The sequence below is a fragment of the Culex pipiens genome, chromosome 3 (genome assembly GCF_016801865.2).
Source record: "Culex pipiens pallens isolate TS chromosome 3, TS_CPP_V2, whole genome shotgun sequence".
Classification (NCBI taxonomy): domain Eukaryota; kingdom Metazoa; phylum Arthropoda; class Insecta; order Diptera; family Culicidae; genus Culex; species Culex pipiens.
The window spans coordinates 121,384,262-121,398,795 of record NC_068939.1 but is presented as its reverse complement, the minus strand read 5'-3'; the positions used below and the strand labels follow the sequence as shown (position 1 = coordinate 121,398,795).

General features: G+C 40.1%; 1 protein-coding gene across 2 annotated transcripts in view; it reads right to left on the bottom strand.

Annotated features, from left to right (window-relative positions):
- Positions 1-14,534, bottom strand: part of LOC120413063 (gonadotropin-releasing hormone receptor) — an 80,322-nt gene that overhangs the window by 30,924 nt on the left and 34,864 nt on the right. For both annotated transcript variants that reach the window (XM_039573767.2, XM_039573766.2), the window contains exons 2-3: positions 13,094-13,944; positions 808-991 (exon numbers count right to left, since the gene is read on the bottom strand). In XM_039573767.2, coding sequence (XP_039429701.1) covers positions 808-991; positions 13,094-13,867 — 958 coding nt within the window. In that variant the 5' untranslated portion in view covers positions 13,868-13,944. The remainder of the gene's footprint in view (positions 1-807; positions 992-13,093; positions 13,945-14,534) is intronic.

The following is a 14,534-nucleotide window of genomic DNA, read 5'->3' as shown; positions in this document are numbered from 1 at the left end:
TTGTGCCCTTCCACATACAAGACTTTGGTATGATTTCATGGTATTTTATGATCTATTACTGGGCAACCAATGGCACATTTTGGTCCCTGTTATTTGCCCAAGTAATACCAAAATGTGGTATTCCCATGTTATTTACCCCTGCTCGGGTAGTAATCCAGATAGATAACCTTTTAAAAAGAAGGCTGATTTTTTTAAACAAAATTTCGTATTTCAAAAATGTTTAATATCATATTTTTTAGCAAATAATGATTTAAAAAAATGGCTCTGCTAAAGTGATTTTGAAATGTTTTTGCAAAATTTTTATTAGTTTAGTCTATCTACAACCCAACCCCGCCTCTAGACAGGCTTCGATTTAAAAATTCGCCAAAAAATCATTTTGAAACCAATTCAGCATTCGAAAGAAGAATTCTAAGTGTTCTTAGTGTGAAAGTGTGACTTGTTTAATCTTTTTCTACAAATTTCAAAACAATTTAAATGATAATGGTAACATTCTATTGCAAAATTCAACTCTCGATTCTCGGGAAATTTTAAATCTTGAGAATCGTCACGATCATGAACCTCGTGCTGAAAAATTCTTCTTTTCGCAATTTGTTTCCATAAACTACTCTTTTAAGATGGACATTTTCGTGGTTAACGTCAATACCCTACTGCATGCTATGAACTAGTAGCAGTTTACTGCCCAAATCCAGGAAAATCTCTCTGGTCTGTTTCCCCTGAAACAGACACCTGCAGACAAGAGTGTTCTTCATTAAGACCCAATAAGACCCAAAAATAGCAAACACACCCAACCCGCCTCGTCATACTTACTCGATATCGTCCTAAACGTTGATAAATAAGTGCCAATCAATATCAGCAATGGAATGATGAACATAAATACTAGGGTGAAGGTGGTGTAGAGCTGCTCCTGCCACCGTTCGGAGTAGAAGCCGTGGGTGACGCACTGGTAAAAGTCTTCCAGGAAGGGCCCTTTTGCCACCCGAAAAATCATCCACTGAAAGTAGAAGGTAAAGGGGGGAAAAAGCAGGAAATTCAATTATACAGATTAGACTGGGAGTTTTCTACGAAACAAGTTTTCCAAATGAAGTGTTTTCTAATTTCAATTAAGTTATGACACCATTTTTTTTAGGAATTGTAAGCAGTGTTGCCAGATTTTCCCCTAAAACAAAAGCTACACTTTCAAGATATTTAATTGCATTTTGCCACATTCCGAAAACTTGCCCAACCCAACTGTGAACCGGAAATTCTCAACAAGAAATAACCTCGGCAAATTGGACAACCAACGAGCTACAAATGGACAACACCGGTCTTTTACTTTCGACAGGTTCGAAAGGAAGAAACATTCTTGCTGGGCTGCGCTTGGACTCGAACTGGACATGCGGTGAGAGTACAAATGAACTTTCAGAACATGGTTTTACACGTTCACGTGGATGCCGGAGCAGTAAAACGAGTAGAAATGTGAGTTCGCTGTGTCTTGAGTGATGTATCTTCTTGTCTGTAAGTCTTTTGCTGGAGTTAGGGATTGTTGGAGTGTAATATCTCCTTTATTTGTATTTAATATCGAGAAGTTTTGTAAAGTTGCTATCAATTTGAACTTTTCAAAAGTAAAACTTGATGCAAAATTTCAAATATCAAGCAACTTGAATATCAAGTAGGTCATATCAGCCCCAACCTCCCCTAAAACGCGCTTCACCATCTCAACCGGTGGAGATTGGCCGTTAATTGCTGTTTTTATGGCGAATAGTTTAATCTGATACCTATCTTCCTGGACGCGTATAGCGGTGAGAGGTTATGTTTGTTTTAATTTCAACTTTTTGTGCACTGCCTGAGAAAAAGAGAAATGCGGCGGCGGAGCTACTTTGTTTTTAGCTGGAATTGTACCGTGGATAAACATCTCAGTCCCGGGTATTAGCCCTTGCTGTGTCCCGTTTCAGAATGAGAGAGAACTTTTCGGCTAAATTTTGTGTTCAGTTGGCATTGTCTAGTTATATACATTTTATAATTTGTGCAAGTTTTCCAAAAAGTCAGTTTTTTTAGAGATGAGGTTATTTATTTTTTAAAGCACGACGATAACGAAACGTAATGATAGTAATTGGTTGAATGATATGCGGCAGAACATTTTAACTTCTAATAACAAAATAACTGGAGATGTTTATATGGAATGTATGATTTCACAAACCACAGTGAAGTGAAACAGTATTTGGCCGAACAAATAACTTTCTCGAAAAGAAACATCCACAATTTTCACTTCCATGTCTACGATGAATAATGCAACACCAGTAGCAGCAACTCGTCGTTGTCGTGTTATCTTGCCGCACCGAAAAAAAAACTCCGTGCATTGTTGTCACTTGTCGATCTTGTCGGGCTATCTTGACAAACCCTGAAATTTGCTTTAAGTGCGACAACTGGCTTAAGGGATTTCAGGTCAGAACACGTTTGACACACGTACATTTTAACTCGGGACTCCGGCAACGAAATTCAACCAAACTTCGGGACAACGCAGTGAAAGGTCAACCAAACAAAACGTGTTTGTTATTATTTACATAGCGTGATCTTGTTTTTGTTTATTCAAGGTCAAACAGTAAAGTGCGTTTTTTTTCGGAACGTAAAAAAGCGAATGCGACAAGATAGCACGACAACGTCGATCTGAAAAGCAACTTCCAGTGTCAAAAACTGTCATCCAGCTAAACTTTCAGGTGCCTGTTTGTTTTTTGGCTTATTTAGTTCAGTAGTTACAAGTAGCTTACAGAAGGCGCTTAGAATAACAAAATAAGGCATGCGGTACACGTAACATCCAGAGCAAAAAAAAAAAAAAAAAAAAACGCGAAGAATGGACTCATCTCAGTGCCTAATCTGAATCGTAAGGCTTTTTTTGTGCAACATTTTTTCTCTCTTGTATATGCAAATCGTGGGGCGTAACTTGGAGGCAAAATGTTGCTCCAAAATAAGATTCCGTAACCGTTATAAATACATGAGACGAAAGAAAAACCCCAATATATTATCAGATGTCTGGTATAATTTATTGGAGATTTGCCTACATTTGAATCCTGCTGAAACTATGGCGACACACGGATGACACTGTGACGAAAGAGGGGCAATCAATCATGTGGGTTCAGTTTTGGGTTTGTTCCATATTTATTCCTTTTTCATAAACAGGTATCGTGAACATCGTTATCGTTATTAGGGTGCGGAAGCCCTCTCTCTAAGCCCTTGAAGTTTGTATGGGAAAATCGTCAAAATGGGTGGAGCAAAGAAATTGATTCAGTTTTTACTTGTGGAAGGCGCAATAATTTCCAATATTCGAAATTTAAAGGTCACGGGGTTTATGCACGAGCCATAATTTTTTTGATTCGACTTCTTAATTCAACCTCTTAGACCCACCTTCACGTATACATATCAACTCAGAGTCAAAAACTGAACAAATGTATGTGTATAAGTTTGGCTGTGGATGTGTGCACTTAAAAAGTGTCACTCAACCGATTTTAACCCTTTTGGTATCATTTGATCCGTCTTGTGGTCCCATTAGACCCTATTGAATGTTATGAAATTGAGTAAAGTATTTCAAAACTGGGACCGTGGTGTAGGGGTAAGCGTGATTGCCTCTCACCCAGTCGGCCTGGGTTCGATCCCAGAAGGTCCCGGTGGCAAATTTTGAGACGAGATTTGTCTGATCACGCCTTCCGTCGGACGGGAAGTTAATGTTGGCCCCGGACTAACCTAAAAAGGTAAGGTCGTTAGCTCAGTCCAGGTGTAGGAGTCGTCTCACTGGGTCCTGTCCTGGTGGAGTCGCTGGTAGGCAGTTGGACTCACAATCCAAAGGTCGTCAGTTTGAATCCCGGGGTGGATGGAAGCTAAGGTGTAAAAAGAGGTTTGCAATTGCCTCAACAATCAAGCCTTCGGACACCTAGTTTCGAGTAGGAATCTTGCAATCGAGAACGCCAAGGCAATGCTGTAGAGCGAATAATTTGATTTTTTGATTTCAAAAGTTATGTTAAAAACCATTTTGAGAAAAGTCCAGAAGATTGTGAAAGGGCATTTTTTGTAAGAAAACCCGTCATGCTATACACAGAAAGGTATTTAAAAGACCTTTCCACGGAGCCCAAAACATTGAAGATCTGATAACCCTATCAATAGTTATAAGCACTTAAATATTATTCATACACCCAACTGGCAGTCGCATGATTGTGATGCATGGCGGCATGAAAGTATATCAGAATCTGCATGAAATCTGTCCTCATGCATTTTTTGCAATATAGGAGTATGACATTTTTGCCCGTTACCGACAATTATCGACATTACCGACGGCTGTTTGGTTGTATAACATAAAAAAAAAACACTTAGCAGAACGAGGATTGAACCACCAACTTCTTGGTTGTTGATCCGACACGCTACCACCGCACCATGTGCGCTTGATGAATAGTGAGTGAAAGAGCACCAACATATGCTTCTCTTTGGAGTGTTGCTCGGGGACGGGCCAGCATTATATGTGTTGGTGAGAACTGCAGATCGCTGAAATTTTTACACGCGGGCAAAAATGATCTACGGGCTTGCTGCAAAAAATGTTATAAAATATGACATTTTCTGCAGCAAATCCAAAGTTGCAGATTTTGAGATATATTTTTCCTTTGGGTGTACACTTTAACGACTCCCGGGTCTTTTGTGGGCTGTGTTGCAAGTTTCTGCTCGTTTCTAGGCATCCGAAGGTTATGTGTGGTGAGTTACCCAAAACCCCTTTTACGCAAATGGACCGACGTTTAACTTCCCCATCCGATAGAAGGCCAGGAGGATAAGGCGGGAATCGAACCCGCGCCCCATAGCAACTTAGGGATCGGCAGCCAAAGCCGCTAACCACCGCGCCACGAGGCCGGTTCTCAGATATTTTGATGAAAACGTTGTCCTTATCTTATCCAGATCTACCATGCGACTCATCGTTGGATGGATAAGAGAGCTTTCCAACGCTTCCAAAAGATTGAATATCTGACATACCCATCATAAGTTATTAGCACTTAGCTGTTATTTATATGGGTCATTCTCCGCCAACTCACAAAGCAGTTGCCCCGACACCTCTTCGATTTGCGTGAAACTTTGTCCTAAGGGGTAACTTTTGTCCCTAATCACGAATCCGATACTTTTTTTTTATATCTCGTGACGGAGGGGCTGTACGACCCCTTTAATTTTTGAACATGCAAAAAAGACAAGTTTTTCAATAATTTGCAGCCTGAAATGGTGATGAGATGGAAATTTGGTGTCTTTGCATGGTTTTTTTTTATTGTGTACCAATGTTCTACAAAGTTATAGAGCATACAATTACAAAAAATTTGATATAAAAGCATAAGGGATTTGCTTGTAACCATCCCGAGTTATCGCGATTTTACGAAAAAAAAAGTCTTGAAAAAGTTTTTTTTACGTTTCTCTTTGTTTCGTCGTCCGTGACTGTCACAGGTGGCCATGATCAACAACGACCAACTTTTTCAAAACATTTTTTTCGTAAAATCTTGATAACTCGTGATGGTTACAAGCAAACCCCATATGTTAAAAAAATATTTTTTTGTAATTGTCTGTTCTACATCTTTGTAGAAAATTGTTACACTCTAAAAAAAATCCGGCAAAGTTAGAAAAAAACACGAAATTTTAAAATGAATTTTTTTGTTCTAAATGATAAATTTACCCTCCTGGGTTAATGTACATTCGAAAACTTCATTATATTTCCCTTAACTGACAAGTTCAAAAAAAAATTACAGTTGGTTAACGCAAAATGGCAGTGTTTTTTTAAATAGTGTTTTTTCGATGAAAACACGTTTTTTCGGAATTTTGAGTGAGCCATCAAATCGGGCGTCCAATTTCACATAAAAGTCCCTTTGACATCAAATTTCCTTCTCATCACCATTTCAGGCTGCAAATTATTGAAAAACATGCTTTTTTTCGAATGTTTAAAAAATGAAAGGGGTCGTACCGCCCCTCCGTCACGAGATATCAAAAAACGGACCTCGGATTCGTGATCAGGGACAAAAGTTGCCCTTTAGCACAAAGTATCACCCAAATCGTAGAGAGGTCGGGGCAACTACTGTGTGAGTTGGCGGAGAATTACCCAATTGTTTTTTTGTACGTATAATATATTAACATTGTTCGGCTATAACTCATAAGAGTAGAATTATTTTTCAAAAATGTTCTAGCTTAAAAACCATTCAGAAAAAACAAAACAAAAACAAAAACAAAATTTTAAAACATCAAAGTCTAAACAAACTTAACAAATCACCATTAAGGCACCTGTCACAGTCGACCATAAGTTGTTGTCTTCTGACAAATAGTACCAGGACCAGAGTGCATACAAAGAGTACATGCGGGGACACATATTTGCAGTTGGCAAATTTTCAGTTTCCTGGACCAGAGAGTTGCATCCTCACTTTGCCCACAGCGGAAACTGTGCTGATTTGTGTACCGAGCACCGGATACCGTGCGTGTTGCATACATTTGTCGGGAAAATGTGCTGAATGTTTGGGATCCAGAGGGTGTACTGTTGACTAATCCTTTTGAACTGTGGGTTTTGGTACGTGATTCAGGTGGTGTAAAACATCATGATTTAGGCGCCTATGAAATGATTTTTGTTAAGTTTTTTTTTCTTTATAAAGCAAAATGTGTAAACATTATATCTGCTCAAAATGAAACATAAAGACACAAAAAGTCCCCTGAATATCTCCCGTCCACCGAGCCCTTCCAGGAAAAAAGCTGCCCGCCCAAAATTCCAACCCCGATTCGAGGCCCATCTGTTGCAGCGGTCAGCAATCCGTGACTTTGTGGAGCTATTTCGGGTAAGCGTATAGAAAGTTGTAAAAAATGAAATGTGTACACAATTTTGGGTACGGCCACGTGAGGGAATATACTTGTTTATTTTGCAACCGCAATATATTATGCACGTGTTGACCCGTGTCATCAAACCTCAAACAAATTATTTACATATAAATTATATTTTTTGAGATCATCAAACTGACAGTACAAATATTTGCCTATTTGGAGAATTCTTCGAATTCGAAAATATTGTTTAAACACATTGGATGCATAACATTATCAAGTCACGCCACGCACGCAACAGTTCATTATCTTGTTAAGAGCTTGAATCGAATCTTGTGGAGACGAAGCAAAATGGTTGATGGCAGTAATTAGCACCTCGTTACCGGGGACCATTCCCTGGGTGATGGTATTTCAAAGAAAGTCTGGATCCAAAAAGATCGCACCACGTGCTGCAGTTTTTTTTTTGTGACATTTTTGGTAGACGTTGCAGGTTGAAGGCGAAAAACATGTCTTTTCTAATTATCATTTTATAATTGATGAAAGAACGACCCCATGGAACGGGTTTCTAAACTTGTATTTCATTGATGAAGTCAATAACATTTGCATAGTTAATCTCCTCGGAAGGCTCAACATTAAAATTCAATGGAAAACAAGTTTTCCAAAAAGAAAAAAAAAAGTTTGTAATAACAAAGGAAATAAAAAAAAATCATGTTTACTTACGAAGAAGCCAATCACCAGATATTATTTCTGCTCACGAAGTAAAATGAATTTCCACAAATAAACTTTACTTTTTAGACGTCTGGAAAAAGTTCTTTTTCCGCTGGTGACGACGAGCAAAACATTGCCAAGAAAGGCGATAGCATCTGAGCCCCAAACAAGGCACCCCTGGAGGGCGTAACTGTTTTTTTTTCGCTTGCTGGTATCTTGTTGGCATCCAACCGAGGGTATTTTTGCTCTTCCAGGTCAAATTCCAAGTATTTGCTCGGAACTTGCCCGTTAAAAATTCGATTGCATTTTTGTTTCTAAGATTTTTGAGGAAGCATCCCTGGCCACGTGATCAGCTCAAGGTCTTTTGAAGTTCCGTTCAGTTAGGTTGCTAACTTATGCTGGGTTGGAATTTCAAAAATTATAAATATTTTTATCATTCCAAAAAGTACTAAATGTTGAATTGTTGTGCCAACCGCGGAAATGGTAACGAGTGAAGGTTTTCGTCGACAGTGACGGCTGAGTATCCATCATGGAAAACGGCAAAAACAGTGCATTTGTACGATGGAAGTTAAGTGGAAAAAACAGTCTAAGGTCATACGGTGGAACTTTAGAGAGAGATTTGATTAAATTGCGGTTAGGCACGTTTTTAGAGTGGACGAAATGTTGGCTTTAAATGATAAAGGTTAGGAAAGCTCTTTAAAAGTCAATCTAACATGTTGAGTTTAAAAAAAATACCATATAACACAATAGTTGAGATATTTTGAACCTCTGCATTTCTGTTTGAAATTTTGAGCATCAAGGTGAAATTTACACCAACCATCGTAAAGAAGTTAAAAAATTGTAAAAAAAGATCCGAACCGAATCCGATTTCAACACCCACTTCAACTCATTTTAAGGACCCTCAAATAGTTTCGACTTAAACAACCTCACTCCTTACTAAAAGCACAGAGAACAGATGTACATCTAAGCTCTAACTTGTGTGTAAACAATGTTGCACTAAAAAAATGCGTTGCATACAATCTTGCATCAAAGAAATTAGAGTGTGCAGGATACGCTTGGCGGCGCCACCGTCGCGGCTGAGAATACTTGACTTAAAAATGAAAAAGGCTCAATAATTTCGAAAGAAAATAAATGTTAACCTCATTTAAATATAAAATTCACTTCTGTATAATTCCAGTTGACTAAAAATATTGCAAAAATGCATTAACATTAACGAAAACATAACAGAAAATTCATTCAAAAATATTTTTTCAAGCGACAACTTAAAATAGTCCCTTTACACATGTTATGTCCGATTTCGTTTTGTTTACCTTCTTTGGCGCGTGAAATTGCAACCCTCTGATGAAGGACAGTCAGACATTGGTCTGATGTCGTTCGTACGGAATGTTTTATGCAGTGATTAGATGGTCCAACGTTCTGCTACTGTAGGCCATCATGATTTTGGAAGTGGCGCTATCTAGACGGATGGTGCACACCCTAGCTCTTTTCAACGTATTTTGGTTTGAATTTTTACACACGTTTTTCAATGCTGTTTGTTCAATGATATACATCTGTTCTCTGTGCTAAAAGATCCTCTCAGATCTTTAAACTGTAAGTCTCATTGGAAAGGTATTACGATTGGATCCGGAAATAGCTTACACTATTAAGAGAGTTCCGGCTTCAAGAGGTACATAAGTAAAAAAGTACACTAAAGTAGTCACAACTCGAGCCAGGGTTGCCAGATCTTCAAACTTTTCGTTTCTTTCTTAAAGACTTTAGATTACCTAACCAAAACGTCATTTAACCCACCATTTGGTGGTTGGTGCCTCTCATTGATAGAGTAATCCCCCCCCCCCTCCTTACGTGTCCGCATGGTTTATGAATGGCTTCTAACGTAATTGTAGCACCTAAGAGGTCCTAATAAAAATAAGTTATGAATAAAAAATCAAACTACCTACAGACTTTTCGTCAAGTATATACAGACTCCACCTTTGAAGAAAATGGCAACCGTTTACACGTTTTTTTCGTGGCGGTCAGACCCGGCCATTTGAGGTTATGTTGAATCTCACCCTTTTCGGTGGTCGTCTAAATAGTTTTTTTTTATCATAACTTTTAAACGACTAAATGAAACTGTACAATTTTCAACACCAAGTTGTACGACGTGGAATTAAACCGAGTGGACGACATCCGGACAAAATTCAACATCCCCACACACGCACAGACATTTGATCAGAATTTTATTCTGAGTCGATAAGTATAAATGATGGTGGGTCTAGGACGTCCCACCCGTGTGGATCAATCGGACCGCGCACTGGACTCACAATCCAGAGGTCGCCGGTTCGAATCCCGCGGCGGACGCTTTAAAATTCTTTGTGCAAATGTGGGTATTCGGCGCCGTCGCTCCGTGCCAAGTCCTTGTAGATAAAAGGAAGACACTAGTGGTTGGTACAAGCAATGGTGGCCGACAGCTATATAAAGTCAACTTCGTTTTTTTTTCGGGTCTAGGACGTCAAATCAAAAAGTTCATTTTTCGAGTGATTTTATAGCCTTTCCTCAGTAAGGACGACAAAAAAGGGGTTGCATAATGAATTCGGCATTTGATTACAAAATTAAGTGAGATTATCAAAAAGTACTTAAATTTCGCTTAAGTGTAATAAAACTTAAGATACACATGTCGAGTTGCGGTTAAGGACAAAAACAAAGGCCAGCAGAGCCAACCAAGACTCCTTCCCTTCCCACGTCTTGTCTTTTAACAACAATCCCTTCCCTACTAACATTTTTACGTATTTTTTGATTTTCGAGATTTTTTGATATGTTTTAGGGGACAAAAACCCGCAACTTTTGAGCCATAGAGGAACATGGTCAAAAAATCTGCCGCCGAGTTGAAAAAATAGTGATTTTTGGAAAAAAATCGAAATTTCATGCAAAATCTTATTTATTTATTCACCGCCTCCATCTGAAATGCTCAGGCTGTATCTTAACACTAACTAATTCTAATTTTAAACACAGATTTGGTCACAGCATAATCGAAACAAGTACAGACTTCGTTGAATTTACGGAGACAAACATCGAGCGGGTTATAATAACCGTAGTCAAACAGATGCCTCGGAATCCACAATAAAGGACGTTCACTTCTGAGTCCTTGGCGCGCCGGTTCGTTGAAGCGTACGTTGCCGCGGATGCTGTCGCAGTCGATGTTGCCTCGTAGCAGGTCGAACACGAAGAGGCGCTGCATCAGGATCCTACGCTGGGCGAGAGATTGCAACCTAAACAGCAAGCAGCGTTCCTCGTACGGTGGCAGGATTTGCGGGTTGGTCCATGGTAGCTTGCGTAAAGCAAACCTCACAAAGGCACGCTGTACTCGTTCAAGCCGTGCAGAGTGCGTTACGTGATAAGGCGCCCAGACTATCGCAGCATACTCCAGCACACTCCTGACCAGCGAGACGTACAACACCTTCAGAGCGAAAGGGTCGTCAAAGTGGGCGGTGTTGCGCTTCAGAAAACCCAGCATGGCAAATGCCTTTGCAGTTGTCAGCGCAATGTGTTCATTGAACCTCATTTTACGATCTACCGTCACGCCTAGATCCTTGATCGATGTGACACGATCTAGAGCACGACGCTCCACTGTGTACTCGAAGCGCAAGGGATCCCTAGAACGGCTGAACGAGACGACCTTGCACTTCTTCGCGTGCACCTTCATGCCATTCAAATCGCACCAGTTGAGAAGAGAGTTGATGTCCGACTGCAGTGCACAGCAATCGGCGTTGTTCTTTACTTTGCGGAACATCTTCAAGTCGTCAGCGTACATCAGCGTACTGGAGCTGGTAAACGCGCAGATTTCGTTCACAAACAGAATAAAAATAAGAGGACCTAGGTGACTGCCTTGTGGGACGCCGGAAGGAATTTCAAATATGCCGGAATGAGCGACTCGAAGGTTGACGAAGGCCTTCCGATTCGTCAGGTACGAACGAAGCCATTCAGTAATCCAGTCGGGGAGACCAAGCCTGCGGAGCTTCCGAATGGTAAGTGCATGAGGTACCTTATCGAACGCCTTCTCAAAGTCGATGTAGATAGCGTCTACTTGTTCGCCGGCCTCGAGGGCGTTTACTGTTGGGTGCACAAAAGCAAGGAGGTTGGTTGTTGTCGATCGTTTTCGCATGAATCCATGCTGATCAAAATCAGCATCTTTACATCTTACTTTACATCTTTACAGATTTTTTGATAAAAGGCTCTGTTTTCAAGATCTAGCCACCGAATGTTTGATTTTAGCGAAATATTTGCAGTTTTTCGATTTTTAAAAATAGTGACCATGAGTGACCATTTCTAAAAATATTTTTTTCAAAAGTTCAGAAAATTTACTATAAAATTGTCTAAGAGACATTGAAGATTGGACCTCTGGTTGCTGAGATACAGCGGCTTATAGAAATAGAAACAGGAAAATTTAAATTTTATAATGGGCGTAATATTCAATGTTCGGCTCTTTTAAAATGTTAGTCTTGATTTAATTTTTTTTAATATTTTTTTCGGAAAGATCGGAAAATTTCACGAATGTTTCATGTTTTATCATGGAAAATTAGACCATTAGTTGCTGAGATATCGACATTAGAAAATGGTGTGCTGTTTGGGTGAGACTTCGAAAACTTCAATTTTCCTGTTTCTTTTTGTTTAAGCCGCTGTATCTCAGCAACCAGAGGTCCAATCTTCAATGTCTCTCAGACAATTTTATAGCAAATTTTCTGAACTTTTCAAAAAAAATAATTTTAGAAATAGTCACTAATGGTCACTATTTTTAAAAATCGAAAAACTGCAAATATTTCGCAAAAATCAAACTTTCGGTGGCTATATCTTGAAAACAGAGCCTTTTATCAAAAAATCTTTTAAGTACTTTTCGATTGAAAATTCAATTTAACATTTAAAAATTTCGTCAAACTTGTTTTTGCATGAAATTTCGATTTTTTTTCCAAAAATAACTATTTTTGACTATGTTTCTCTATGGCTCAAGAGTTGCGGGTTTTTGTCCCCTAAAACATGTCAAAAAATCTCGAAAATCCAAAACTACGTATTTTGGGAAATTGATTTTTTGTGAAAAAAATGTTAATTAAAAAATCGGCAATTTTTTTTCCGTGTACCTATTTTTTCTCAATAGTCCTCAACAATACCTACAACTTTGCCGAAGACACCTAATTGATCAGAAAATTCATTCAAAAGATACAGATATTCGAATATTTACGTACCATTTTTGTATGGACAGCTGCCAAAATTGTATGGAGACTTGTATGGGTGAACCAATGACACAAAATAGTTTCTTTGGTCATAGGGAAGGCCCCCACAAAGTTTGAGCCAAATAAAAAAATACAAAAAATAAAAATGATTTGATAGAGAGTTGCTCATCTCCAATAATGAAAATAATTACAAAATAATAATAATAACGTGAGACAGGGTAATCAGAACTTCAATCTTTTGGACCCTTTGACATAGTTTTCATACAGAAAAGTGTCTGTTCTTGATACTGATTGTATTCATGAAGGTGGGTCTGCGACATTTAGAAAAAAAAGTTCATTTTCTGTACCCGATTATATATATAAGCAAAAACGAATATAGATCGAGCTGATGTACTCACCTGTGGAATGCTGAGCAGGAACGACAGTGAGTAGGCACAGAGGAGAAACCGGTGGCACCGCCGGGCCGTGTTGAGGGACTTCATCGGGTACTTGACCGCGACCCACCGGTCGACTCCGATCAGCACCAGCACGTACGTCGACAGGTACAGGCTGAACATCTGCAGCAGCTTGACCAGCTTGCAGGCCACCGTTCCGGCCAGCCAGGCCACGGTGTACGACCAGGTCGCTTCACCGATGATGCAGAACACCGTTACCAGCAGGTCCGCGATCGACAGATGAAAGATCAACGAGTAGATGGCACTCCAGTTGTGTCGCGCTAACCGCCGGGACTTGCGGTTCCGCTGGATACTCCACATGGTGGCGATGTTCCCGAGCAGCGATACGATTGCCATCGCGGCCAACACCAGCACCCGGATCACACCGGAGCGGGACAGTTTGGGGGCGTGTGGCAGGCAGAATACCCCCGGATGGCTGCTGCTGGCGCCATCCGGGGTGAAGGTTATGTTCTGGTGTTGGCAAACTTCTTGCGAGTACACCGCCACGATCTTTGTGAGGTTGGCCGACAGGTACGTGGACAGTTGATGCAGCCCGGTTCCATTGTCCTCCTCTGCTGCCGGGAAGAACGTGGAGGAAACGGTAGGCGTCGTGAGCGCCCAGCCGCTGTCCAGCTGGAATGTGTCGAAGGGAGTTGAGCTGGTGTAGTTGTCCAGCACCGTGGCATTTCCACCGTAGAACGATTCGTATAGGAACGATGACAGATTAGCCGCCATCATCGACGGGTCCTCCCGCTCCCCACCGCACAGGGGTTTCCCACGAGGGGGAGAGGGAGATTACTCTACGGATCTGCCGTCTGCAAGCGAAAAGACAAAGAGATAAAGAGCATCAGATTAGTCTCAATTTTTTTGCCCAGGGATGATTTATACTTCACGGTGATACATTTAGGGGGGTAAATGTTCCTCCCATCAAAAAGGAAGTGCCGACAGCGCTTAATTGGACATAAATTACGCTTGAAGTGGTTTTGAAATATTTTTGTTGTCCGACTTTGTCTGCATCAAAAGGTCATAAGTCCTACACAACACATGGAAGGTAGACTAGCTCGAATCCATTCCGGATTCCAAGCCCACATTTGTGATAGCATTCTGCTTTTAGAACAGAGACACACATTGCACACGGAATAGTCCATCGATAGTTCTCTAATTAAGGGTCCGTTCACCTGGAAAGCGAAGCTAGTATCGCATGTCGAACACAGACGTTCTTATCTTTGCCTTTTATCATTTAATGTTGGGTTTCCTTGTATAAGTGGTTTGCTATTTGTAGTACAGCCGTGAAATATGGTTAGGCGTAGGAGTGTAAAGGTTAAACTCGATTTAAACTTGAAACCATTTTCAAAGGGGAGCTGATTGCTTGTAGAAAGAAATGGCAGTGAAAAAAAAATTAAAT